This window comes from Ochlerotatus camptorhynchus, unplaced genomic scaffold, assembly GCF_037179485.1.
Source record: "Ochlerotatus camptorhynchus isolate MF236.1 unplaced genomic scaffold, CSIRO-AGI_Acam_v1.1 ptg000457l, whole genome shotgun sequence".
Classification (NCBI taxonomy): domain Eukaryota; kingdom Metazoa; phylum Arthropoda; class Insecta; order Diptera; family Culicidae; genus Ochlerotatus; species Ochlerotatus camptorhynchus.
Genome location: NW_027040943.1, coordinates 1 through 25,172, shown reverse-complemented (window position 1 = coordinate 25,172; position 25,172 = coordinate 1). Strand labels below are relative to the sequence as shown.

The 25,172-nt window shown below is 42.8% G+C and overlaps 4 protein-coding genes across 4 annotated transcripts in view; 2 read left to right on the top strand and 2 right to left on the bottom strand.

Moving 5' to 3' along the window:
* Window positions 1-6,914, top strand: part of mtSSB (mitochondrial single stranded DNA-binding protein) — a 363,002-nt gene extending 356,088 nt beyond the window's left edge. The window contains exon 3 of the mRNA XM_065235051.1: window positions 6,891-6,914. The gene's annotated coding sequence lies outside the window, so the exon portion shown is untranslated. The remainder of the gene's footprint in view (window positions 1-6,890) is intronic.
* LOC135712057 (uncharacterized) lies at window positions 1,926-3,701 on the top strand. The gene is made up of 3 exons (XM_065235035.1): window positions 1,926-2,324; window positions 2,387-3,526; window positions 3,616-3,701. The coding sequence occupies exons 1-3, from the start codon at window positions 1,999-2,001 to the stop codon at window positions 3,689-3,691; spliced, it is 1,542 nt and encodes a 513-aa protein (XP_065091107.1). The 5' UTR covers window positions 1,926-1,998; the 3' UTR covers window positions 3,692-3,701.
* Window positions 6,915-16,932: 10,018 nt separating the features above from the next.
* On the bottom strand, window positions 16,933-19,146 carry LOC135712046 (zinc finger protein weckle-like). Its single transcript, XM_065235022.1, has 2 exons — window positions 17,551-19,146; window positions 16,933-17,475 (listed from the first exon to the last, which is right to left on the bottom strand). Exons 1-2 carry the CDS (start codon window positions 19,032-19,034, stop codon window positions 17,022-17,024), a joined length of 1,938 nt encoding a protein of 645 aa, XP_065091094.1. The 5' UTR covers window positions 19,035-19,146; the 3' UTR covers window positions 16,933-17,021.
* A 2,064-nt stretch (window positions 19,147-21,210) lies between these two features.
* LOC135712051 (zinc finger protein 260-like) lies at window positions 21,211-23,440 on the bottom strand. Its single transcript, XM_065235029.1, has 3 exons — window positions 23,275-23,440; window positions 22,762-22,964; window positions 21,211-22,706 (listed from the first exon to the last, which is right to left on the bottom strand). Exons 1-3 carry the CDS (start codon window positions 23,407-23,409, stop codon window positions 21,353-21,355), a joined length of 1,692 nt encoding a protein of 563 aa, XP_065091101.1. The 5' UTR covers window positions 23,410-23,440; the 3' UTR covers window positions 21,211-21,352.
* Window positions 23,441-25,172: the final 1,732 nt, after the last annotated feature.

Genomic DNA, 25,172 nt, shown 5'->3' with positions numbered 1-25,172 from the left:
ACTAACCGACGGTGATAAGTCTGTGACAGCCCTTGAAAATTTCATTGATTGTTTGCAAAATTATTTAATTTCAATGTAATTTCATGAAAATTTCTTGTCAGCATGGATGAATCTTGTACAAAATGCATAAAACTATTTTGTAATGCATTGTCCTTAAATAAAAAGCTACTTCAAGACTTATAAATTACTGAAAACATGTTAAGGTTTGAAATCATCTGCCGATTAAACAACAGACAAAGTTGGCCGACTAAATCAATCGACGAAAAACTATTAAATAGGCCGATTGCTCGGTGTAGCACCAGACGAAAAACGATTTAATCTGCTGATTAATACACCGACTGAAATTAATTACAAGTGGCAATAGATTTAGTCGGTTGATGAATCGGGTGATTTGGATGATGTTTGTTTATTTGGAAGATATTTTCGAAATCAAACACTTTAAAATTCAGCATTTCATACCATTATTAAGAGCACTACTTTTTTGCTCGGATCATGCTTTGACTTCCACAGAAACTCGCTAGAATAAATAGAAAATAATAGTTTTTTGGTTGAAATTTCAAAAATGTATTCAGTTTGACACATTATTTCGAACTTATCACCGCTGCGATTGCAGCGTCACGGTGGTCGATTGAAACATGGATTTGTCAATAGGTAGATATAAAAGAGTAAGAAGCCAGTTGTCTCCTCTTCCTCTTAGGTCAGTACATGAACTCAAATTCATCGATGCACGCCGTGCACTCGTCCATAGGGGCCGTTCATACATAATGAGACAATTTGGAAGGTAGCGGGGCTAATTACAAATTACGTCCCCACGGTAACTGAAAAAAAAACACGAGTGCTGACCGGTTGATACTATTTCCGCAGTCCAATTCATCTCGGCTTGTCCCACTTCGTATATTAAAACTCCACCTTGATAGTACCATACTGCCATTGAATGATCGAGTTAAGTAGTCTACGTTGGTCTCACCTTTGATAGCAAGTTACTGTTCCGTTCCCATGAACCAAACATTCAGAAATGGTGGTAAGCTACAACCGGTATTATCCTCGGATTAAATCCCGATCAAGAATGTCCAGCTGTTTTGAAGTCGACATCAGTGTTAATTAACACGACTCAAAGCAAACACTGCAGGTTATCCAAACAGGGACGGTATTGAAAGTTAATCCGACTTGGAGCTTACCGCCACAAGTGTTACATTTTGATTAGGTTGCTCTATCCACTTATCAACAGAAAGTCCACCCTTTCCCTTTAAAACAAGCTTGCTCAGCTGCGCTAAGTGCCATCAACTCAAACTCATAAGGATCCAGAACAAGATCCTTACCGGATTCGAATTTCTGAGATTCATCACCTGGCTGGTCCTCAGACGCTGGAGGAGCAGAATACCGTCATCCCCGAAAAGTTCAGAGACGCCTGTCTAAGATCATACGCGATCTTTTTAATTACGTTATGTAGATTAATCATCATCAAATTCTTTTTTTCAATTCGATCAAAACCATTTAAATATGCCTTCACGGGGGAAAAATTTAAACTGTCCGGCTAATTCAATTATTGATATGTAACACCTTAATCATTGGAAATAAGTTATTTTACTAGTACTTTACCATGGATTTGATTGAGTTGAAGTTCTCCAGATGCATAAGAATGTGCGTGAGACCACAGGAATCATGTTTAAGTAGTTATTATATCGCGGGGTTCCTTCTTAATATTTTCTTCCTCCTTTTCGACATTAGACTGTAATTTCGTGAGATTGATTTGGAGATTGTGGGTGGCACTTCACTCAAGGCACTCACTTACACAAACTCCTTTTGATTCACCTATCTAGCTATGATCCATCCTTGGTTCAAGCCGAAAAGGACACTCACGAGTTGTTTACATCGCGTCTTTTCTTATACTTTTAAGTTTTTGTTTATGGCAGACGAAACTTTAAAAAAATAATTTTGTTGCTAAAATCAGTTTTAAATAGTTCAGTTTTCTTTATTATTTCTGTTGATATTCTAAGTATGGAAACACCAACGAATGAAGGTTCTGAAGAATCTGATAGCTCAATCCCGGAGGGCAGCAAAGAACAGTTACATAGTGACAGTGCCAGCACTGAAACCGGTGAGCATTCTCAAACCGGCGCAGATTCAAAAACAGGCAAACGACCCGTTCGCTCCCGGAAAACAACGACCACCGCCGATCTGATTCAAGCTTTCAGTGTCGCCAACATACCGCTGACTTCACTGAAAATTCGTGGACTAGTACAATACTTGCAAGCCAACATCAGTGATCCGGCGGCACCTTCTTCGAGCGATCAGCTGAAGCGTTGCTATCAGAAGTATATGAGGTAAGATCGACGAACCGCCCGGAGTTCAGTATAGTCCTGGAATGATATATTTTGTTTTCTAGTTTAAATAAGGACCTGGTTTCGCCAACGTTTTGCGCGGTGCAAGGTTGCAGTACCTGGTCCCACAAAAACCACAATTATACGATTTTTCCGTTCCCCGACTGTAAGGAATCCGTCAAACTGTGGAAACAGGCTCTGAATTTGACCAAGGCTCGTAAAATGCAAGGTGTATGTGAGTTGCATTTCGATGAAGATTTCCTGATTCGGGAAAGTGAGGATCACCATGTTACACTGATGCCCGGTGCGATACCGAAGAATTTTCAAGGACCTATCAAACCATTGCCGTCCACTAACCATTGCCGAATGTGTGGCTTATCGGTGAAGTGTCCCATGACAAACACCGTTTCAGAGCTGCAGTTGGACCACCGTCTGCGGCCAGTATTGGACATGTGCCTAGAGCTGAACGATTCTAAACATAGCTTACTACCGGATACCGTTTGCGACGGGTGCACAAAGATGGTACGGTTCGTGGGTAAATTCGCCGAGACCTGCTGGGATGCTCAGCAGCAACTATTAGGTCTCTATGCCGGTGGAATGGGGGGTAAGAAAGTTCAACCGTGGAAGCGGCTCTATCAATACGTGGAGGATACGGAGGAAAGAGGTGTTATCCAAACAGAATCACCATACCCGTCACTATCAGAACAGGTGGTGTTGTTAACAACAGAAGAACAAGTCAGCGAAGTAGAATCTAAAGAAGCTCCACAAGATCTATCAGTTAAATTCGATCCCGATAATGATGCACCAAGGCTCATATCAGTAAAAGCGGAACCCTTGGATAGCTGCAATTCTATCAACGATGAAAACGTACCCGAAACAAGCAACCAGGAACCTCCGCGGAAGAAGTTCAAATCTAGAGTCCAACAGATCGACATGAGCAGTGGTCGGTATAAGAAATACGAGTGTGAAACTTGCTGGCAGCGATTGGCTAGCCAAGCGGAGCTGAACACGCATACCCGGAAACATGAACGCGAGCGGAGCGAGGGTAAATCGATGGCGGATGCAGTGCTCACCGGCTGGTCTATGGACACTATCAAGTGCTTGCAATGTAGGAAAAAGTTTAAAACCACAGAGGAACTGAAGGCGCACACCGCCCAAGAGCACAAGTTCGAAGTATACTGTCCGGTGTGTGGAATAAGATTCAGGTATGAGTTTTCCTAACGGATACGAAAATAATTATTACTATTAGTTATTATTACCAACAGCAGAATGTTATTGCCGTATGTATTTTCAGAAACAAAGAAGTTTTGGAGCAACACAGGAAGCGAGCTCGCCGCTGTATTCTATATGATGCAGGAAGAATCCAATGAAATTGAATTATTGTTACTGTATCCATTCCAAAAGTGGCCCTTAAGATTACTAATTAAAATAATTAATTCAGATTTAAACAATGCGTTTGTTTATTAACGTCCGGGAAAATGCGGAAACCCATCTTAACAGGGCTGTTAGCAGTGTTAAACGATACAAATAGTGAATTGATGACCTAAATCAAATAAAAAATTGACTAAAATGTGGCTTGAAATCATCGACAAACCGACATGACACTTAATTCTGACTTATGCCCGAAAATCGTAAACGGCCGATTTAAATGTGCAGTGATCCAAACTGTCAAAACCATAGGATTTTTTGATCTAGATAAAAATAATTTGTCCAGAATAGATCAGACACAAACCAATTCATAACTTTTGTATACGGGTTCATGGCTTAGCTAAATATTTCCCGTGAATACGGAACCAGATGTCAGTAGTGTGCTTTGGTCAGAAATTTTATTGTTTTTGCTATGGTCATTCACGTCGGTTTGTCGGTGTTAAAATTACCATAAAAATTTGGAAAATAAAATCATGAAAACTGAATTTGTTCAAATCAGGGGGTTAAATACCGATTTTTTTCTCTGTACACATTTATAAAAAAAGGTTATTTTGCTACTAGATATTCAAAATACAACGTACATCGGCTCACCCCTCGTCCCACTGGCATCCCTGAACTTGCCGAATTAGTCGAGAAGTTTCCGTAACCATGTTGTTACAATTAGAGATAAGCTTTTTCATTCGTGAACTTTTAAACTACGCGGTCTCAATAAAAGAAGTTCTTTAGTTTTTGCTAAAACTGTGTTTAATTTCGTTGGTGTGGCCAACACTAGATGCCACTAGATAAACAACTAACAGCACTGTGTGACTTTCCTTTCTAAAACAGAGAAGTTTAACCACCGACAAACCGACATGACACTTAATTCTGACTTATGCCCGAAAATAGTAAACGGCCGATTTAAATGTGCAGTGATCCGAACTGTCAAAACCATAGGATTTTGTAATCTAGATAAAAATAATTTGCCCAGAATAGATCAAACACGAACCAATTCATAACTTTTGCATGCGGGTTCATGGCTTATAGCTAAATATTTTCCGCGAACACAGGGCCAGATGTCAGTAGTGTGCTTTCGTCAGAAATTGTATTGTTTTGGCTATGGTCATTCATGTCGGTTTGTCGGTGGTTTAACCATATTGGACTAGTTTTATGGTCTACTGAATTAATGTCTAGCATACATATATGTTTGCCGTAACACGTCACGTTTTTAAGATATCACTCTCTTTAAGATGCTGTACCACTTTACAGGCGTATATGCGATCAGCGAGCTTGCAACACGGATGAGCTTGGCGTATTGAAGACACCTCCTAATTGTTAGAATAACATATTATCACCGAAACGAGGGATGGAAATCAAGATAACGTTGAGAAATTAACCAAAAGTAACGTTTTCCTGTTCTCGGGTGCTACAGCGAGGCAATTAATATAAAATCAAAGCCATACGCTAATCCACATAGTTGCGCAAGTTGCTGATGTAAATACCAGATTCAAGAATATTATATGAAAAGCAGGTAAAAAGGAGCGATCGCTTGTTTACATAATCTGCCTGCACTTTTTATCTAGGATTATATAATGCGTTCAAGTTTAGTTAAACACATAAGTGGTTTAGTTTTTTCTCTCTGTTTATCCTTAAGGAAGGATATGATTTCATATTTAAACGTTAAAAATGTTCGTCATTTTAGCTTGTAAACCTCTTCAGATCCGAGTAGAAGAATTTAATAAATTTACAAAATAACCGAAAAATCCCAGATCTGAGAGGGCATAGTATATAAAAACACAAATTTACTTATAGAATAGGCAAAATAAGGCCAAAGTCCAACATTGATAGGGATATGAAAAATCCTGGACGAAACAAGTAAAAATTTTACATTAGACGTAAGATAACTTTGTACAAATTTTTGGAATAAAATCAAGTTCGAAGTACACTCCGAAGCAAATCCGAAAAGACTCTCGATATCTAGAAGTGAACACTTCTCTCCTTGACCGGAGAAAAAAGTAGCTACTAGACGTGTTTTTTTGGTAAAGTGTCGCAAAAGTGAAAAACTCTCTAAACCAGAGGAGCTTTTGGCAGCGACATTCATGCTGGCTCCAGAGAGGAATCTTGGAGGACGGCAGTGAGTCGTTTAGAAGTTTTGAGCTTCCAGTCAGGCGAAATCTGACAGTTAGAATTGTAAGTAGGCTTTGGTCGAAAATACCTTTCCGACATAAGGCTAGTTAAGCCAAGTGGGCTTTTGAGCCAGATACGCGTTAAGTTATAGTAAATAGCAGTTAGTCGAAATCTGACTGCAAAGAACTGCAAGTTGGCAGCTCAAGTGGGCCGTTGCGCCGAAACGTGAACTCTGACGAAGGTCAGGCAAAAAAACAGTTCAAGTGGGCCTATGACCGAAAGAGGGTCAGAAGATTAACAGAAGTCAGATCAGAATTGGCAGTTAAAAAGAAAGGAATATAAAAATACGGGCTCCGGCCTTAATTAGAGATAGAAACAGAGCGATGCGTGAATTATTGGAAGAAATTAACGAGCTGGTAGAATATGTTTAGAGAGATCAACGCTCATGTTAATAAAGTAAAGAAAGGAGATTTGTTCGAAAAAATGTTAAAAGAACCAGTTCCAAAAGGAAACTATTGTGTATCTAAAGAGTTTCCAGTGGTATTGTGGTGTGGTACTGCCAAGGAGGAATTATTCTGGCAGTGTATTAGCAAATTTCCTCTGCATCACGCCACAAAGAACTAAGTGAGTAGTTTACCAAGAAGAAGACAGCTAGTCGTAATACAAGCGACCATAAGAGAACCAGCATCATCAACATCATCACCATCATCATAATCATAATCATCATCATCATAATCATCATCATCATCGTCATCATCGTCATCATCATCATAGCTACATTAGAATCCAGCCTTCACCGACCGGTGGCCGACATATCACAACAGCTATACGCCAACCACCCACAAACTTTTAGTTCATTGCGTGCTCCCCAACGGTAATTTCTGACCGCTGCAGCGCATTAAAGTTACTCATCAATACCACCTCGCTTTTGTTGAGGGCTATCTGCAGCTTCGCTCCATGCATTAGGTTCCCAATCATGTCGACCGCCTCGGTCGCCAACATTTCCATCTATTCCAGCGTTTTGCCTGTTACCTTAAGACCGCCGACAAACCGACATGAAACCTAAACTTAACTCTTGATCGAGAATCCATAACGCCCGATTCAATCGATCTCTGTCCCATATTTGGCTCGTAGATCAGAACCCGGTTCTGGAATTAGCGTCGGCCTCCCAGCTGGAGCTGTTGAACGCATTCTTAACGTCGATCGTTGTTCCGTGCGAAACAAGCTATAGTAGCTTTCAAAACACAACGCAAACGATCGTCATTCAAACCACCCATCGTGGCAACAACGCACTCCAGGTAGAATTTTAAGGACACCGAACGAGAAGGGAGAAGCACTATATACTTCTCTTCAACATGCTGCTGCCTGCTGCTCGCCGTAGCGCACGGCAGGCAAGTATATAGGACCAAAAGTAGCAAAATACGATAGGACGACTGCTATAAAAGCGACACAGCCAGCCAGCGTTTTTTTTGAGTATTATTCCGACCACCATCCAAGTTACATCCAGTGAAGTAAGAAAGCAATCTGTAGAGAAATAGTGAACTAGTTAGAATAACAGTAGTGTTAAGGTGATAATTTGATTAGTGTGTTGAATCTTTCAATCCGAACGAAATACAGTCCACTTCCAACCCACCGGAGTTGGCCACGGTAAACGCGCCAACATAGTGGTCCTTCGAGCCGGATCCAGCGCCGCCCGTAGGAAAGGATTCGAAACCATCGCCACTCGACCGAGTGTATTCCGACACGCTTCCGTGGTGTGCCAACCACAACGTGTACCGCCAGGAGAGGAATCAATTATTGATCACCGCCGCTTCCGAATCCGATTCGCAAGTTTCAACCCGCCCGCCGAAGGATTTTTCTACAGAACCGAAACCATACGTACTCGTGCTGTGTGTAACGTACGACGTGACAACGAGTTCATTATGCCAGTGGATCGAACCCCGAAAGGTAAGCCTGCTGCTAAGGAAGCAGCTGAGGGCACAGGCAAGGAGAAGCAGCACGACGAGTCAGCAATATTCGAAGGATTTGCAGAATGGGAAATCAGTGCTGATTCCGAAACCGTGAAGGAAATAACGTCGCTTTCCCGCCAGCGAGACCAGGTCACCATGAAAGTAGTGCGTGTGCAAAGGGCGCTTGTTGCCGCTCGAAACTTGGTGAGCCTCTCACAACTCAGGACGTACATGAAGAATATCGATGTGGCCTACAACGAATACAGCGCAGTGCATAGCAAACTGGTTGCTATCATTCCCCAAGAAAGTTTTCAACAGCAGGAGGAAGTTTATGTCGCAATACAACCGATACAACTTCGTCCGCACGACCATCGATGAGCTAATCATGGCTCACGAAAATGCAAGTGTTCGTGCTCAAGCCCCGCAACAACAAATCATCGTCCAACAGCAACCGTTGAAGGCTCCTCCCACCTTCGATGGTGATTATGCCAACTGGCCGAAGTTCAAGGCCATATTCCAAGACTTGATGGCCAACTCAGGAGACTCGAACGCGATCAAGCTGTATCATCTGGACAAGGCTCTGGTTGGTGCAGCAACAGGTGCTCTGGATGCCAAAGTAATCAGCGAAGGTAATTACCAGCAAGCGTGGACCATTCTCACCGATCGCTATGAAAACAAAAGGATCATAGTCGAGACGCACGTTCGTGGTCTGTTCAACTTGCAAGGAATGTCATCCGGATCCCACAAGGAGATGCGACGTCTGCTCGATGAGTGCACCCGCCACGTCGAGAGCCTGAAGTATCTGGAACAGGAATTCCTCGGTATTTCCGATTTGTTTCTGGTTCATATGCTGACGACCGCCATGGACAACACGACCAGGATGGCATGGGAAGGCACACAGAAGAAGGGCGTGCTACCCAAGTGTGCGCAAACCATTACGTTCCTGCAGTCGAGATGTGAAATGTTGGAGAACTGCGAAACAGCTTTCCAGAAGGTTAATGCGCAGCCCGCTTCCAAATCGACCCCGAAGGTACAAGCATTCCAACCGAAAGCAAGCAACCCGAAGGTCCATGCCGCCGCAACCACACCAATCAGCAAGGAGGTTTGTGATTTCTGCCAAGGTGCACATCGCAACTACCAATGCAATGCGCTTGGTAACATGTCCTTTGACAAACGGATGGAGAAGGTACGCACAACTGGTGTGTGTTTCAACTGTCTACGCAAGGGGCACAGCTCCAAGGAGTGTTCATCACCGAGGTGCTGCCAAAAGTGTCAAAAACGGCATCATACACAACTCCACAACGACGAGGTAAACCGAGAACCGAAAGCCAACGTGTCCGTTCCGAAAGAAGAGTCCCGCACAGTTCAACCGAACAGCACGGTAGCAAACCCACCATCCGGAAGAGATATACCGAGCACATCCTGCTCGTGTAACTACGCCGATTCCACGAAAACTGTGTTCCTGCTGACAGCGGTTGTGTTTGGTTACGCCCAATGTGACAGGTGTCATCCCGCCAACAAGAATCGACGTGTCATCTTGGAACATTCCCTTCGGCGTCCAACTAGCCGATCCGGAATTCTACAAACCGGACAAGATCGATATGCTTCTTGGTGCAGAGTTATTCTTCAAGTTGATGCGACCAGGACATATCAAACTCGACGACAGCCTTCCCGATCTCCGTGAAACCTGCCTTGGATGGGTTTTAGGCGGTGTATTCACTAACACGATCAACGCCAATCAACCACAACATTCGCTCATCGTATCGTTGGATGACATCGAGGAATCCATTCAACGATTTTGGAGGCTCGAAGAGGTGCCAGATTCGAGTCCTCTGACGAAGGAAGAACAGGAGTGTGAAGCCCATTTCGTCGCCACCCACCAGCGTGATGAAAATGGACAATACCAAGTGAGGCTACCGTTCAAGGATAACGTGCACGAGCTTAGTGACTGCCGAGCGGTTGCTTTGAAGCGATTCCAGATGCTGCAGAGGAGGCTGCAGCGGAACCCCGATTTGAACGAGCAGTATGTTCAGTTCATGAGTGAGTATGAAGAGCTGAGACACTGCCACGAAGTACGAGAAGAAGACGATCCACCGCACCAGCAAAACTACTACCTGCCGCACCATGCGGTACTTCGCCCATCAAGTTCGACCACCAAGTGCAGGGTGGTATTTGATGCCAGCGCCAAACCAACAGTGAACCACCGTTCACTCAATGAGGTTCTACAAGTCGGTGCAGTGGTACAGAAAGAACTCTATGACGTCATACTCAGGTTCTGCAAGTACCCAGTTGCATTCACAGCCGACGTGCCGAAGATGTATCGACAAATCAAGATGCATCCAAGGGACACACACTATCTCCGTGTTTTTTGGTGTGAGCAGCCGTCAGAGCCACTCCGAGTCTTGGAGCTCACGACGGTTACATATGGAACAGCATCGGCTCCGTTCCAAGCTACCAGGTGCTTGCAGCAGCTCGCCGATGATGAATCAACCGATTTTCCGATCGGTGCGCAAATCACCAAGGAGGATTTTTACGTCGACGATGCACTTTCCGGTGCAAATTCACTTCCGGAGGCCCTCGAAGCAGCAAGACAGCTGGAAGGCTTACTGAAGAGAGGAGGGTTTTCGCTGCACAAGTGCTGTTCCAACTCAAACGAGTTTTTGGACCACATTCCAAACGATCGACTGGAACAGCCCGTTCCATTGGAAGAATATGGACCGAATGGAGTAATCAAAGTGCTAGGCTTGCTTTGGGATCCAAAAGCCGATCATTTCCTCATCGCAAGGCCGCCACAATGTGATTTGAATCAACGATCAACGAAGCGTATCATCTACTCCGAGGTGGCCAAGCTTTTTGACCCGTTAGGACTTGTGTCACCAGTGATTGTCGTCGCCAAGCTACTAGTGCAACAGCTGTGGAAGCACAAGATTGGCTGGGATGAGCCCGTCAACGACTCGATACAGGAGCGATGGGTTGAATTTGCAAATACCTTGCCAGCACTCGACAAAATCGCCATACCAAGAAGAGTTACGTTCCACGACGCCGTGTCCTACGAAATCCACGGTTTTGCCGACGCATCATCATTGGCGTATGGTGCATGTGTTTATGTTCGAAGCCTGTTCTCCAACGGTTCCGCCAAGATGAAGTTGCTGAGTAGCAAGTCCAAGGTTGCTCCGCTACATGACCTTTCAACGCCTCGAAAGGAATTGTGTGCCGCATTGCTACTAACTCGACTCATTCAGAGGATTATCCCAGCCATGCAAATGGAATTCCATGACGTGGTCCTCTGGTCGGACAGTCAAATCGTTCTGGCGTGGATGAAACGATCAGTCAATCGCCTCAAGATTTTTGTCCGAAACCGAATTCACGAAATCAATACCTCCACTGCAGGATATCGCTGGTGCTACATCCGATCTGGTGATAATCCAGCAGACATCGTGTCCAGAGGTCAGCTACCAAACAATTTGCAAACATCCGCACCAAGAACAGGTCACAACGTATCTTCAACCGGTACGTTACTATTTCCGAACTCCGTCGATCGAATTTCACCATTATGAGGATGGTTCAACAGTCAGAGCTAGCTGACGAAATACGTCGTGTCCAAACCAACAAACCGTGCCGCAAGCTAGGAGGCTTGAATCCAGTGTTCGTCGATGGATTGCTTCGAGTTGGTGGTCGGCTGCAACATTCGAATCTACGAGCCGAGACGAAGAATCCGATTATCCTTCCGAACAGACATCCACTGACGAAGCAGCTAATCCGCACAATGCACATCGAGCATTTGCACCTTGGGCAAAATGGCTTGATTGCTGCTATGCGCCAGAGGTATTGGTTGCTGAGCGCCCGTTTAACCTTCCGGCAAGTGACCCGCAATTGTGTAAGATGTTTCCGCACAAATCCAAATATGTCAACGCAGCTGATGGGCAATCTTCCTCAACCGAGGATAAATCCAGCACCTCCGTTTGCAGCGACTGGTGTCGACTACGCCGGCCCATTTTGGATCAAGATGGGAAATTACCGATCCAGGCTCATCAAGGCTTACGTGGCAGTATTTGTTTGCATGGTAACAAAAGCAGTGCATCTCGAGGTCGTGTCTGATCTCACATCCAACGCCTTTTTAGCTGCGCTACAACGGTTCATCAGCCGAAGAGGAATGGTGCAACAGTTGCATTCTGACAATGCCACCAACTTCCGAGGAGCACAACACGAGTTGCACCAGCTATATCAACATAATCGAGTGGCATTTCATACCGCCGAACGCACCCGAGTTCGGTGGCTTGTGGGAGGCCGCTGTAAAATCGACAAAGAGACATTTAGTCAGAGTGGTTGGCTATTCCAAATTGTCATTTGAAGAGCTAACAACCATACTCACCGAAATCGAAGCAGTTCTCAACTCTAGGCCACTGTTTTCGATTTCCTCCGATCCAGCCGACATAGAGGTAATTACGCCAGCTCATTACTTGATTGGTAGACCACTTACAGCCGTTCCGGAACCATCCCTTGAAGACATCCAAATTAATCGTCTGAAAAGATGGGAACATCTACAGAAGATGCGTGAGGATTTTTGGAAATCTTGGTCCAGAGATTATTTGTGCAGCCTTCAACCGAGGTCAAAAAATACCAAGACGACATCCAACCTTCGCCCAGGAATGGTAGTTCTACTGGAGGACAAAAATCAACCACCGCTTAACTGGAAGCTAGGCCGCATCATGCAGGTATTCCCAGGGCCAGATGGATTGGTCCGAGCCATCGATGTGTCGTCTAACGGAGCTACCTACCGACGACCGATCAACCGGATCGCAGTTTTGCCGATTGAGGACAACGAGCCACCAACCCTGAGTGATGTTGAATCTACGAGTCAACCGGGCGGAGTATGTTCCGTGCGAAACAAGCTATAGTAGCTTCCAAAACACAACGCAAACGATCGTCATTCAAACCACCCATCGTGGCAACAACGCACTCCAGGTAGAATTTTAAGGACACCGAACGAGAAGGGAAAAGCACTATATACTTCTCTTCAACATGCTGCTGCATGCTGCTCGCCGTAGCGCACGGCAGGCAAGTATATTGGCGTTGACGGCGACTCTGTAGCTCTTTACTCCTATGAGAAAATCCATAAGCAAACGTCAGACTGTGCGTGAAACATGGCGGACTTTGTACTATCCTTTCACTCCACCGAAAACTCCCATAAGAAACTGTCTAAATTTGCTGGAAGAGCAAATTTTTCGACGGTGCCGTCAACGCCAATAGGACCAAAAGTAGCAAAATACGATAGGACGACTGCTATAAAAGCGACACAGCCACCCAGCGTTTTTTTTTTTGAGTATTATTCCGACCACCATCCAAGTTACATCCAGTGAAGTAAGAAAGCAATCTGTAGAGAAATAGTGAACTAGTTAGAATAAAAGTAGTGTTAAGGTGATAATTTGATTAGTGCGTTGAATCTTTCAATCCGAACGAAATACAGTCCACTTCCAACCCACCGGAGTTGGCCACGGTAAACGCGCCAACAATCGTAATCACGGCGTAATATCGATCTCCTCTCCACTTTTGTTTCGACGCCTTCTCGGCTCTCTCGACAACTGTCCTAATTGCATCCACTTTTGCTCTTATTTTTCGAAATCCGAACTGCCTCTCCGACAATCCTTACTCACTATCCGTGCATTTCATCAGCCTGTTTAGGATGATCCTTTCCTAGAGTTTTTCGAGTGTATCCAGCAGGCACGAGTTGCTCGTTGGTGACTTCGTCGTTATCTCCCTCTACGTCTCCTTACGATGTAGGTGGCAAAGGTCATTGGATCGTGCTTCGAGAAAAGTCCTTCCACGATGACTTTCAGGTTCTCTAAGCACATTTCAGCGGGCATGACTTGACATCTGATTTTTGTTATCAAGACACTGTATGCGTCGTTTGCAGCAGTGTCTCGACCCAGTTCCAGTTGACAGTTTGACTTGCTCTGCTTTATCTATTGTTTATGTGCTCGGAACATTCCTCTACGTTCCTCTCTGTCTGCTTCTGTTCTTGCTCTCTGAACACGTCTTCTGGCTCTGAGACAACTAGCGCGGAGATTGCTAATTTCCTCGTTGCAGCAGTAAGCTGGAGGCCGTCTGTTATTTAACTCCAGTTTCCTCGGCATGGTCGTGTCACATGTACTCCCTGACGATTCTGTCAACTCGTCTTCCACTTCAGGTCACAAGTTCTCGTCATCTGTACTGCCACAGGATTCCGCTGCAGTCCGCATAAAGTGACGTCGATAATGGATTCCCGGCCATCAGCTCTTCGGTAAGTCCAACCAGCGTCTCGTGGAACTGCTCCATCGTCCATCGGGTGCATAGCAACAGCATATGAATATTCCGTTAATTTTGACGATCACGAAACCTTCTTCTTGAATGGTGTATCCACCCATTGGGTTTTTGATCTAATTTCCGTCCTACTAAGCACAACCCGCGCTTTATTTTTCTTTTCTGAACGAGTTTAAACAAAAAATGGAATATTTATATCAAAGATGACTTGCAAATTTATTCACCTTTCCATACGTACCGTTGGATTTGATAAAGAGTCACAAATTGTTGAGATATTGTCTAAAATCTAACACTGCTTCTTGATTCTAAATTCGTTCTACGAGTTTCAATTCCGTCCTAACGCATTGAAACGCCATTAGATTTTCTTCGTCCTACGGATAAACGTAGAAAAAGGGGATTCGCTAGGAGCGCTTCTTTTGTTTTGAGAATAATGAGCATAAATATTCATATAATGCGCTCTAACAGGATTTATGTTGTAGTTAATGAACTAACGCATCGGAACAAACCCATTATTGATTTGTGCACGGTGAAATCATTGATATTATTGATCTTTTCTGATCGATAGAACGGAAATGGGCGATTACGACGAAGTAGCGCTCTACCCTACCTTGCAGCCATCCCAGCTCTATCCGTCACCTAGTTACCTTTATCGGAAGGGACTCGATACAGCTGTGCAGTGTCGCAATAATTGAGTTTTATTTGAGTTACCTCCAGGCATGGAAAATCATTTGCATTCATTTCGTGCATTCAGTTACATTCATTTGCCTCTAACTTTTTTCTTCAACAGCGTTCCGCAAAATGATGTATAAAGCTTTTATAGGTTTTATTATTAGCTACAACTTTTGTCAACAAGTCAAATTCATATCTCTTATGCATGACGAACCAGAGCGAACAGAAGCCACTACTGCTTTTCAGTGAATGTATTTTACATTCACTGAAAAACAGTAACAAGTTCTGCCCGCTCTAGTTCGTGATGCATAAGAGATACAGTTTTGAGTAATGAGCAAAAATTGTAGCTAATAACAAAACCTACAAAAGTTCCATACATTATTTGGCAGAATGCTGTTGATGAAAAAAGTTAGAGGCAAATGAATGTAAATGAATGTATGAAATGAATGCAAATGATTTTCCATGCCTGGTTACCTCTGTTATTGTTGCGACAAAACAATTAAGTGTCATTTGGAGTGAAATGCTTGAGAATTCATGCTCAAAACTAAAAAGTTCAGCAAAATCTTCAGGCTGACAAAAGCTGGCAAAATCGGGGGAAGACAAAATCGGGAGCTGACCAAATCGGGAAAGCACTGTAAATAAAAATGGACACTGTCGTCTTTGTTTTGAGAAGGACGATAGCGATGAAAGCGGTCGCTGGTTCCACCTATCATGTGTACTGCCCTTTTCAGTATAGTTGTTCCATTCGTTAAAACAGCAAGCTGAGAAAAACGCTGTTAAAGATTTGTTTTTTCTTCATGGGCTCTTCTGGATGGGACAACATAGGTTTGGTATTTTTCCCGACATTTTCTGAACAAATTACGAAAGTTTTCGTATACATTGTAAAGTGATGGTACTTGACAATCGATTCCAATAATTCCCATGTATCACTCATTTTCGCCAAAAATGATAATGGGACAGTTATGCCGCACCTTCTTAAACGTCGACCACCCGGCTCGTTTTTGCGCGTTCCAGACTTTACCATAGCGTAGCGTATTTTTCTAAACCAAATACTTGGTCGGTCACAACTTCTAAACCCTCAAATTCTAGGTCCGGACTCGGCAGCGACGACGAAGAAGGTGGCGTTGAAATATAAGCGAAATCCTAACCTCTGCATCCCGGACGTCGCTGGCAAACTCAATGTCCCCCATACTACTGTGCAGCGGGCCAAGAAACGAGCCGGGTTGTCGACGTTTAAGAAGGTGAAGGTGGCGAACCGAGATTACAAACAAAACACGTCGGCAAAGCAGCGGTCCCGAAAGCTGTATTCGAATCTGCTCACAAAGTTCGACTGTGTCGTCATGGACGACGAAACTTATGTGAAGGCGGATTTCAAGCAGCTTCCGGGACAGGAGATTCATACCGCATCAGGAAAAGGGAAAGCGGCTGAAATTTTAAAAACCATCAAACGATCGAATTGCAAAAATTGCCTCCTAGAAGGTGAATGATAATTTGAATATAACGTATCCAAAACAGTTTGTAAGCAAAGAATTACAATTTTTATAATGTTTTGTAGGAATTATTTTAAATCCAAGATGAGAATGTTAAAATTTTGAAATAAATATATGTTTATCGCTTTAGAATTTTAGAATGACCTCATTCCTACGGTAAGTAAACATATAGTCACGCCGTTTTGGGCCGTCTTTTTACCATGAATTTGAAGGCATTGACGTAATATTTTTTTTTTAAATCTAGGCCTAGCGTAAATAAAATAAATATTGTTCAATGGTCAAATTCTAGTGGTAGGAAACGTTACCTTAACCATCTCGAATAATGTGATCCAATGTTCGACAGAAACTATCTGTTATTCCAAACAATTAACCATTTCATTTGAGCAGTTGCAAATGACGTTTTCTACCACTCGAAGTTCGAAATAAAACAATATTTTGAGATTTTTTTCTTCTAGAGAAAAGTAGCCAAAAGTGGTGCGTTCCATAATAAAATAGTAATTAATTGGTCCAGTTTTGTGAAATCACTGGTACACTGGTGGTAGCTAAAACTGCTTGACGAAGTGGTACATTCCAGCGCTTCGTCATTGGTGTAAAATGATCTCCGGAACCTCTACCGATAACATGGCCAATTTCTCATTTTTTCCATCACATTCAACAGCTAACGTCATGGTCTACATTAGCGCAAGAATGTTTATATTAGCAAATAAATCCGAAAAGTCTTTTACTCACCTTGTACCTAGATCCTCTCGGTTTAGCCATTACTAACCGTTGTACCCGCCCGGAGGTAGCATCATGGCAGGTGTAGCCCCTCCGGCGTAAACGAATCCCGGCGGATAATGGACACGTTCCAGCTGAGAAGCAGTGGGATGTTGATATTGCAATGGATGCTGCTGGTGTTGTTGTGGTAGCTGCTGCTGCTGTTGATGCTGAATTTGAAGCGACTGGGACGATTCGGAAGAGAGGATTGAGTCATGGCTAGGTTCCAGCACATGTGAGAGTCCACCGATCGGAGGAGCTGAACTGGGATGAGGCTGTTGCACTGGGGTGCTTGCCGTTGCCGGTGTAGTTATGGAAGCTACAGCCACACCTGCATCATCCTCTTCTTGTTTGGTTACGGTGGTCTTGCGTGATCGGCTGCTTGTTTTGTACAGCTTGACTCCCTTAAACTCCATGCCATGCTCGCGTATTTTGTGCTGGGTGAGCATGTAGTTGAACCTAATAGTTTAAAATTCAAAAGCAAATGTGATGGGTACCTAATAAAATGCAATACAAATCATCCACAGCTCTTACCTATAACCAGCTCCGCAAATCTCACAGGTAATCCTATCACCAGTGTGCTTCATCACGTGCAATCTGAGCTGGTTCGGCAGCAGGAATGCTTTACCACAGTATGTACACTTGTGCTTCAGCGAACTCTCGTCGGAATGCTTGTTCTTCATGTGCCTCTGGAGTCCCTTCCGCCAAGCACACTTGATTCCGCAAATATTGCACACAAACGTTTTCTTTTCATGCAACGATTCAATGTGCATTTGTAGTTCCCTCCGGATGTAGTATTGCTTTCCACAAATGTTGCAAACATAGTCTTTCTTATCGCTATGAATTTTCAGATGGGAGGTAAAATTTCCCTTATGGACCAAAATCTTCCCACAAATCGGACAGATACGACTAGTCTCGCCAGGGCCTGACGAAGATTTTCGTGTTTTTTTCTGGGAAGATGCTTTCATTTTTTGCTTCTTTTCCGCTGCCGGGAACTCATCCACTACATCCAGTATTCCCAAATCTTCTCTGATTTTGATTGTCCTTTTCGGCTTAGGACCAGGTTTTTTCTTCGGAGGTTTTCTTTTAATAAGTGGTTCATCATCAGAATCCATCTCCGAATCACTATCAGAGCTTATGCTAGAACGAATATCGCGTTTCAAATCAGCAGTTCCCTCGTCGTCCTGTCTACAATCTTCTTCATCCGAATGTGACGAGTCGGAACTAGCTCGGTCATCATCCATCAGGATGAAATCATCTTGATCATTTTCCTCAATCTCAACAATAAACTCTTCAGACTTAATATCGGATATCTTTTGATCACTCTCCAATCTTTCGTCTAGAAAATCTGTTTCATAGTGATCCGAGAGCTCATCTTCCTTCTCCTGTTTCAAATTGATGTTTTCCAACAGTTGGCAGTCTGGCTCCAACTTCATATCTTCATTTTGAACGAACATCTCATCCAATTTACGTTGCGTTTCCTCGCATGTTTTCACAAAATCAACAAACGATTCAACCGTTTCCATACAATTTACGCAAACACCTTTCGGAAGATCCTCTCTCGAAAAATATTGTCCCAAGCAGAACTTCATAACATCTTCTCCATCCTTCAGGTGGTCCAATTGATCATCCAGGGGACGCTTTTCTTTCCGTCCACAAAGCCGACAGTACACCTTGGGATTAAACTCCGGCTTGGCTTCCCGCGGCCGCCCTCTTCCATCGATCTTCTGGTTCGCCAGCTCCTCCGGCGTCGGTTCAATCAGGTGCATGGTGGGCCAGGCGTCCGGAAACAACCGCGGCATCTTATAGCTCCGATCGATATACTTCTCCTCAAAGTGTTTTTCGCAGACCCGCGTATTCTTGGGAATGGTTTTATTTTTCCGTCGCTGCGCCCAAAGCGACTCGCTCCACCAGCGCTGCAGCCCATCGGATTTGTAGGCGCTCAGGAACACCACTTGTCCGACCTGGGAATGGCAGCCCGGTATGAAGCAATCCCGGCGGGAGTTTTTCTTTTCCATTTGCGAGTAGCCAATACACAGTCGGTCAAACACGAAAAGTTGTTTTGCACAAAAATTTACACAAGAAAAAACAAAAACTGTATCGAATTAAATATTTTGGCTTGTTTTCGCGACGAAAGCTTTTTTCTTCGTCGACGTTCAGCTGTCAAAACCAAATTGTCATTAAATGACTCCACCAACAATTGAAAAGGGCCAATCAGTTTTTCTCCTCCATGTTTGACAAAATTATACACTCAAAAAATATTGGAAGCTAAATAGTATGAAAGTTATTGTCGCTAGACTTGAAAACCGAAATGACCAACTCACGACAATCGATTTTACTCTTGTTGTGTACGTTAAAGATAACGTCGCATCTAGTGCGCACTATAGCGCATCATTTGACGAATACAGCGCACTAGATGCGACGTTATGTTTAACGTACATAACGAGAGTAAAATCGATTGTCGCGAGTTGGTCATTTCGGTTTTCAAGTCTAGCGACAATACGCTAAATCGCAACTCTCCCTGCCAAGGGGGGGAGGTGGCTGTCAAATACGAACAATCGTCGCCTACCTCGCATAGCTGGTTCCAAACGTAAACAAGCCATAAGAAAACTACAAACCGGCACCAGTGGGGTAGTGGTAAGCGTGACTGCTTTTCTCACCCCAATGGGTCTGGGTTCAATCCCAGCCGAGGTCGGTGGGATTTTTCTGAGGCATAAAAATCTTCCTTCGGAAGGGAAGTAAAGCCGTTGGTCCCGCCCCATGTGTCATGTGTGTTGAATGGGTGCGATATCCTACGCAGGTGTGGAAGCTCCCTTCCTGCACATTCGATTGCCGTCAATGGATGGCAATCGATGTCCGGTGGTGATTGGCACTAGATTGCGGAACAGAGACCGACGTTAAATAAAGGAAAAAAAAGAGACCGACGTTAAATAAAGGAAATAAGACGAAGAAGAAGAAACCTACAGGGATTGTTTACGTTTGGAACCAATTTCATACAAGAATGATCAGTCGAGTGATCAGTAGACTGATTTGACAGCACGTCCCACCCCAGATTCAAACAGCTAACAAAAAAAATCATCTCACTAAACAAGCAAATCGCACCACCAATCCGAACCCGACTGGAGAGGGGGGACGCCCTAATAAAAATTGTATGGTTAATTTGCTTAACGACGTGTTCTGGGTATCATCCAAACCATTTATGGAATAGTTCAATGATTTGGGTTATCGTTCGTTTATGGTTATTTTTTATTAGGGCGTGCTGTCAAATCAGCCTACTGATCATCTTGTATGAAACTGGTTCCAAACGTAAACAAACGCTGTAGGTTTCTTATGGCTTATTTACGTTTGGAACCAGTTATGCGAGGTAAAGAGCCTGAATTTATAAAGAGACGACATGTCAAAATTGGAACAATCGACTATCTGTCAAAGTCATACGAAAAGTCATTCCAATCGAGCAGAAGACCTGTCAAATGGATAAGATGTCGTCTCTTTATAAATTCAGGCTCTTTAATGCGAGGTAGTCGACGATTGTTCGTATTTGACAGCCACCTCCCCCCCTTGGAGAGGACTCATTGAATCACAGACAAACAGACACAGCACACGTATGAGTTTAAAATTGGATTTCTCTCTATATATATATATAAAATACTATTTACATAAATCCAAAATCCGAAGCAACTCATTGCACAGCCGCTTAAATCAACTCAAATTTATGTTTCGTTCAATCAAATTCGCGCAAAAACGCAAAAACGTAGGTAACTCAGACTGAGTTTTCTAGGAAAAACTTTTCGAATATGAGGAAAATCGAGAGAGGTTTCACTCAGTCTATTAATTCTATATTAGTATAGACCGATGGCTATTGGCTGCTTGGTAGTAATAAATCAATACCAAATTAGAGAGAGAACCGTCCTACGCGGACGTAAAAAATAACTCACAGGCTGAGTCAAGTTTACTCAAAAGTTGATTTACTCAAAGTTGCGAGCTACTTTTTATGTCCGTGTACAGTCATCGATTTATTTGGTTAATTTCTAGCGTTCAGAATCATAAGGGTCTAACAGTGATGACCGATTCTCTTCATCGATTTTCTCATTAAGTGAACATATTTTCCTACAGTGCAGTGAAAAGTTGTATTTTTGCTAGCATTTCACTAGCAATTTGCTAACGTACCGAAAAATGTTAATCCAACCAAGCTATTAACAAAATCTGTGAAAAGAATCGATCATTGCCTTCAGGCTCTTATGATTCTGAACCCTAGAATTATTTATATACATTCGCAATTACTCGATGCATGGAAATGGAAACATACAATAAATGTATTGAAACATTCGAAATTTGACTACAAACTATCAGCATTCAGCTCTCGATCTTCGATCTGTGCGCCGTCCTGTGCATCATCATTTACTTCCATGGGCTTCCGTGGTTTTGACTTGACGGCACTAATCCCCAGCCAATCCAGTGACTGAGCTAGTGGATGATCCTGATGCTTCTTCGCCCGAAGATGGGCTATAAGATTCTTCCTAAGGGAAAATTTGCGCTCACAGATCGGGCATTGGTGTGCTTTTCCATATTCGTGCTCCAGTACATGGATATCGTAGGTTTGCTTACGTTTGAAAATGTCACCGCAGATTGTACAACGGTACTCGGTCGGAAAATGCGCCGAAGATAAATGGAAGAACATTGCTGTGGTAACCGTTCCACAAAGGTGGCATTTTTTCTTTTTAGCACCTTGCTTTTCTTCTTGTCCCTCGACAATGCTGTAGTACTCTGTCCAATCCTTCTTAACAACATATTCCGGATTTTCGATATGTTTCTTCTCGTGGGATCGGTGTGATGACTCTGATCCATACGTCTTTGGACAGTAACTACATTTGAACACCTGGTTCGAATGATACGTTTTTATGTGCATTTGGACACTGTCCAATGATGCAAGTTTCTTATTACAAATAGAGCACTCATGTTTTTTTAGCTTTTCGTGCTTGCGTTGTATGTGCAATCGTAGTTTCCGCCGCTCCTTAAAAACTTTACCACAAATCTCGCAGCTCGCTGCAGTGGTATGCAGTTTCATATGATGCAGAAGTGAGGCCTTGGAAGCATACACTTCGCCACAGTATTCACACGTCGACTGGCATTGGGCATCGCCATCCATATGATACGTCTGCACGTGTTGCGCAAGACTTCGTTTGTCGCTAAACCGCTTGTCACAATATGCACACTTTTCCGGATTCAAATGTTGTCTCATATGAGCATTCAGTCCTTGAACGCCTTTAATAACAACCGTCTCCATAACACACTCTGGGCAAGTGTAAGGCACTTTATCCGTATGACTACTGTTCAGATGCGCAATTAGAGCTTCGGGCGATCCGTGCGACTCACTTTTGCAAATATAACATTTGTAATCGTGTAATCGAGGTCGATCTACAACCTTCTTGCGTGGGCGTCCAAGTTTCCGCTTACCTTTAGCATCCTTCTCTTGCTTTGTTCTACGACGATATTTTTTTACCGGTGGATCCTTATCTTCATTATCATGCTCTGTTGGCTTCCATGCATCGTCCTCCTTGGCAATGTCTTCTTCAATTTCAATATTAACAACGCTCTCATCATTTTTACCATTGACTTCGTTTTCTTCGCACAGTTCCTCATCTAGGTATTCCTCCATAACTTCCTGTTTAACGCAGATATCATCAACTTTCCTAAAAGCAGAACATAATTCCTAAATATATTCAACATAAGTTAACGCACACTTACAAATCATGCGTAAGGACCTTCTCCAGCAATTCCATGTCCATCTCTTCTTCTTCTTGTTTGATTTCGATCAGCAACGTTCCGGCCAGCTGATTTCTTAGCTTTAGATCATTTTTCCGGATGAGCTCGATTGATTCGTGAATCTTCAGCAGGTTGGTGACACACCATTTGCAAATCTTCTGTGGCATTCCGTCCTCGGGTTCGATCTTTAGGAAAAATACATTCAGCATTACGGCTCTGCTAAACATCGTTCTTCGCATAAATGATTGTGGCCAAAGTAGTGTTCAGAATCATAAGGGCTCATTGATTTTCGCTTTTGTTAATAACTTGTTGGACTAACATTACAAAACTAGGTCCTAGGCCATGTTAGGACATTCCCATATATTTTCAGCAGACGAATCGATGAAAGAAACTATTATCTATCTTCTAATACAACAAACACGACACGAAACGATTATGATTATGTTTCAAGTCATTGGCCATTAATATACTTCTATGTGCGAGGTTTCCACTTACCTCTAGCCGTGATACATCGAAAATTATCTGCTGCAAGGAGAGTGGGTACTCTTGGCGTTGCTCAAACAGGGAACGCATACGGCTTTTTTTCTCGCAACAGAGACGACATATTTTCTCCACGTCCAGATTGCTCATTTTTTAATATTATTACTCTTAATAATACGGAATAATAATAAATTATTTTAAACTTTCCTTCTGCGAATTTTCACGTACTTCTCTACACTATAGATATTTGCGAACGGGTTGAAGAGCGACTAGTTGACAAATAAACAACATCGGCATGAATCCGATCGACTTTGTTCATTTGTCAACTTGTCACTCCCAACATAGTTTACCCTTTTTTGGGTATGTTCACTGATCTGGGTGGATTCTACCCAAATTTGAGTAGTTTTGAAATAGCGTGTACACTACCGGCGCCGCTTTGCAGCTTTTTTTCCAAAATGAGTAAATTTCGTGGAAAGTAAATGCTTTGAGTCAATTGAATTCAGTCACTGACTGTTGGAATTGGCCGCCCGCATAAACGCGAACCATCACATGACCTTACCGATAATGGTTATAAATTGTTTATAATCCCTGCTAAACTTCAACTGAAATGGTTATGGTACTTTACATGAACGTTTGTGTGATAAAGTTTTAACCTTATGTATTATGGTTTTTTGGAAGCGGACCTTACAAATAATGGGTTGTTAAGAACCATTACCATTCCAAATTCTTGTTTTCTCCATAGATTTTCGGAAAGAGAACTATATTAGAACGTTTTTACTTATGGTTTGAGAACATGAATGGTTATGGTTATGGTAGTCAGTAAGGTCCATTAATGGTTTTGTATTATCGCTCAACTTTACGTGAAATATATCGTGAATTGGTAATCAGTAATTTACAGGCAACCAATTCGCGATATATTCCGAGATATATTCCACATAAAGTTGATCGATGTTACAAAACCATTCATGGACCTTACTGGTTACCATAACCATTACCATTAATGTTCTTAAACCATAAGTTAAAAGGTTTTAGTATAGTTTTCTTTCCGAAAATGTATGGAGAAAACAAGAATTTTGAATGGCAATGGTTCTTAACAACCCATTATTTGTAAGGTCCACTTCCAAAAAACTATAATACTTAAGGTTAAAACTTTATCATTAAACGTTCATGTAAAGTTCCATAACCATTTCAGTTGAAGTTTACCAGGGATTATAAACAATTTTAACCATTTTAGGTAAGGTCAATTTATGGTTCGCGCTTATGCGGGCGTGTATCCACCGACAAACCGACGTGAATGACCATAGCAAAAACAATAAAATTTCTGGCCAAAGCACACTACTGACATCTGGCTCCGTATTCACGGGAAATATTTAGCTAAGCCATGAACCTGTATACAAAAGTTATGAATTGGTTTGTGTCTGATCTATTCTGGACAAATTATTTTTATCTAGATCAAAAAATCCTATGGTTTTGACAGTTCGGATCACTGCACATTTAAATCGGCCGTTGACGATTTTCGGGCATAAGTCAGAATTAAGTGTCATGTCGGTTTGTCGGTGGTGAAGCCATTGGTCTCCGGTTCATGAGTTGATGGGTCGATAGGTAGGGCCCAGGTATGGGAGCTTCCTCCCTGGCGTCGGTAGCATTGGTGCTCAGGACGGAAAACAAATCAAGGGAAGAAAAACAAAAATCAGTATATGAAGTATATAAACTAAACTAAAACTAAAAGCAATGAAAAAGGTATAAATCACCTACCCTCTAGCATGTCCATCGTTGCGCACTGTCCAGTAGTTCCTCCATTTCTTGCTGTTCTTCACTGAAAATTTAGCAAATGGCGTGCGTCAACAAAGCAGGATGCAGCAAAGTTTGAAGCTTTTTTTAACCCAATAATGAGTATAAAAATACACATTTTT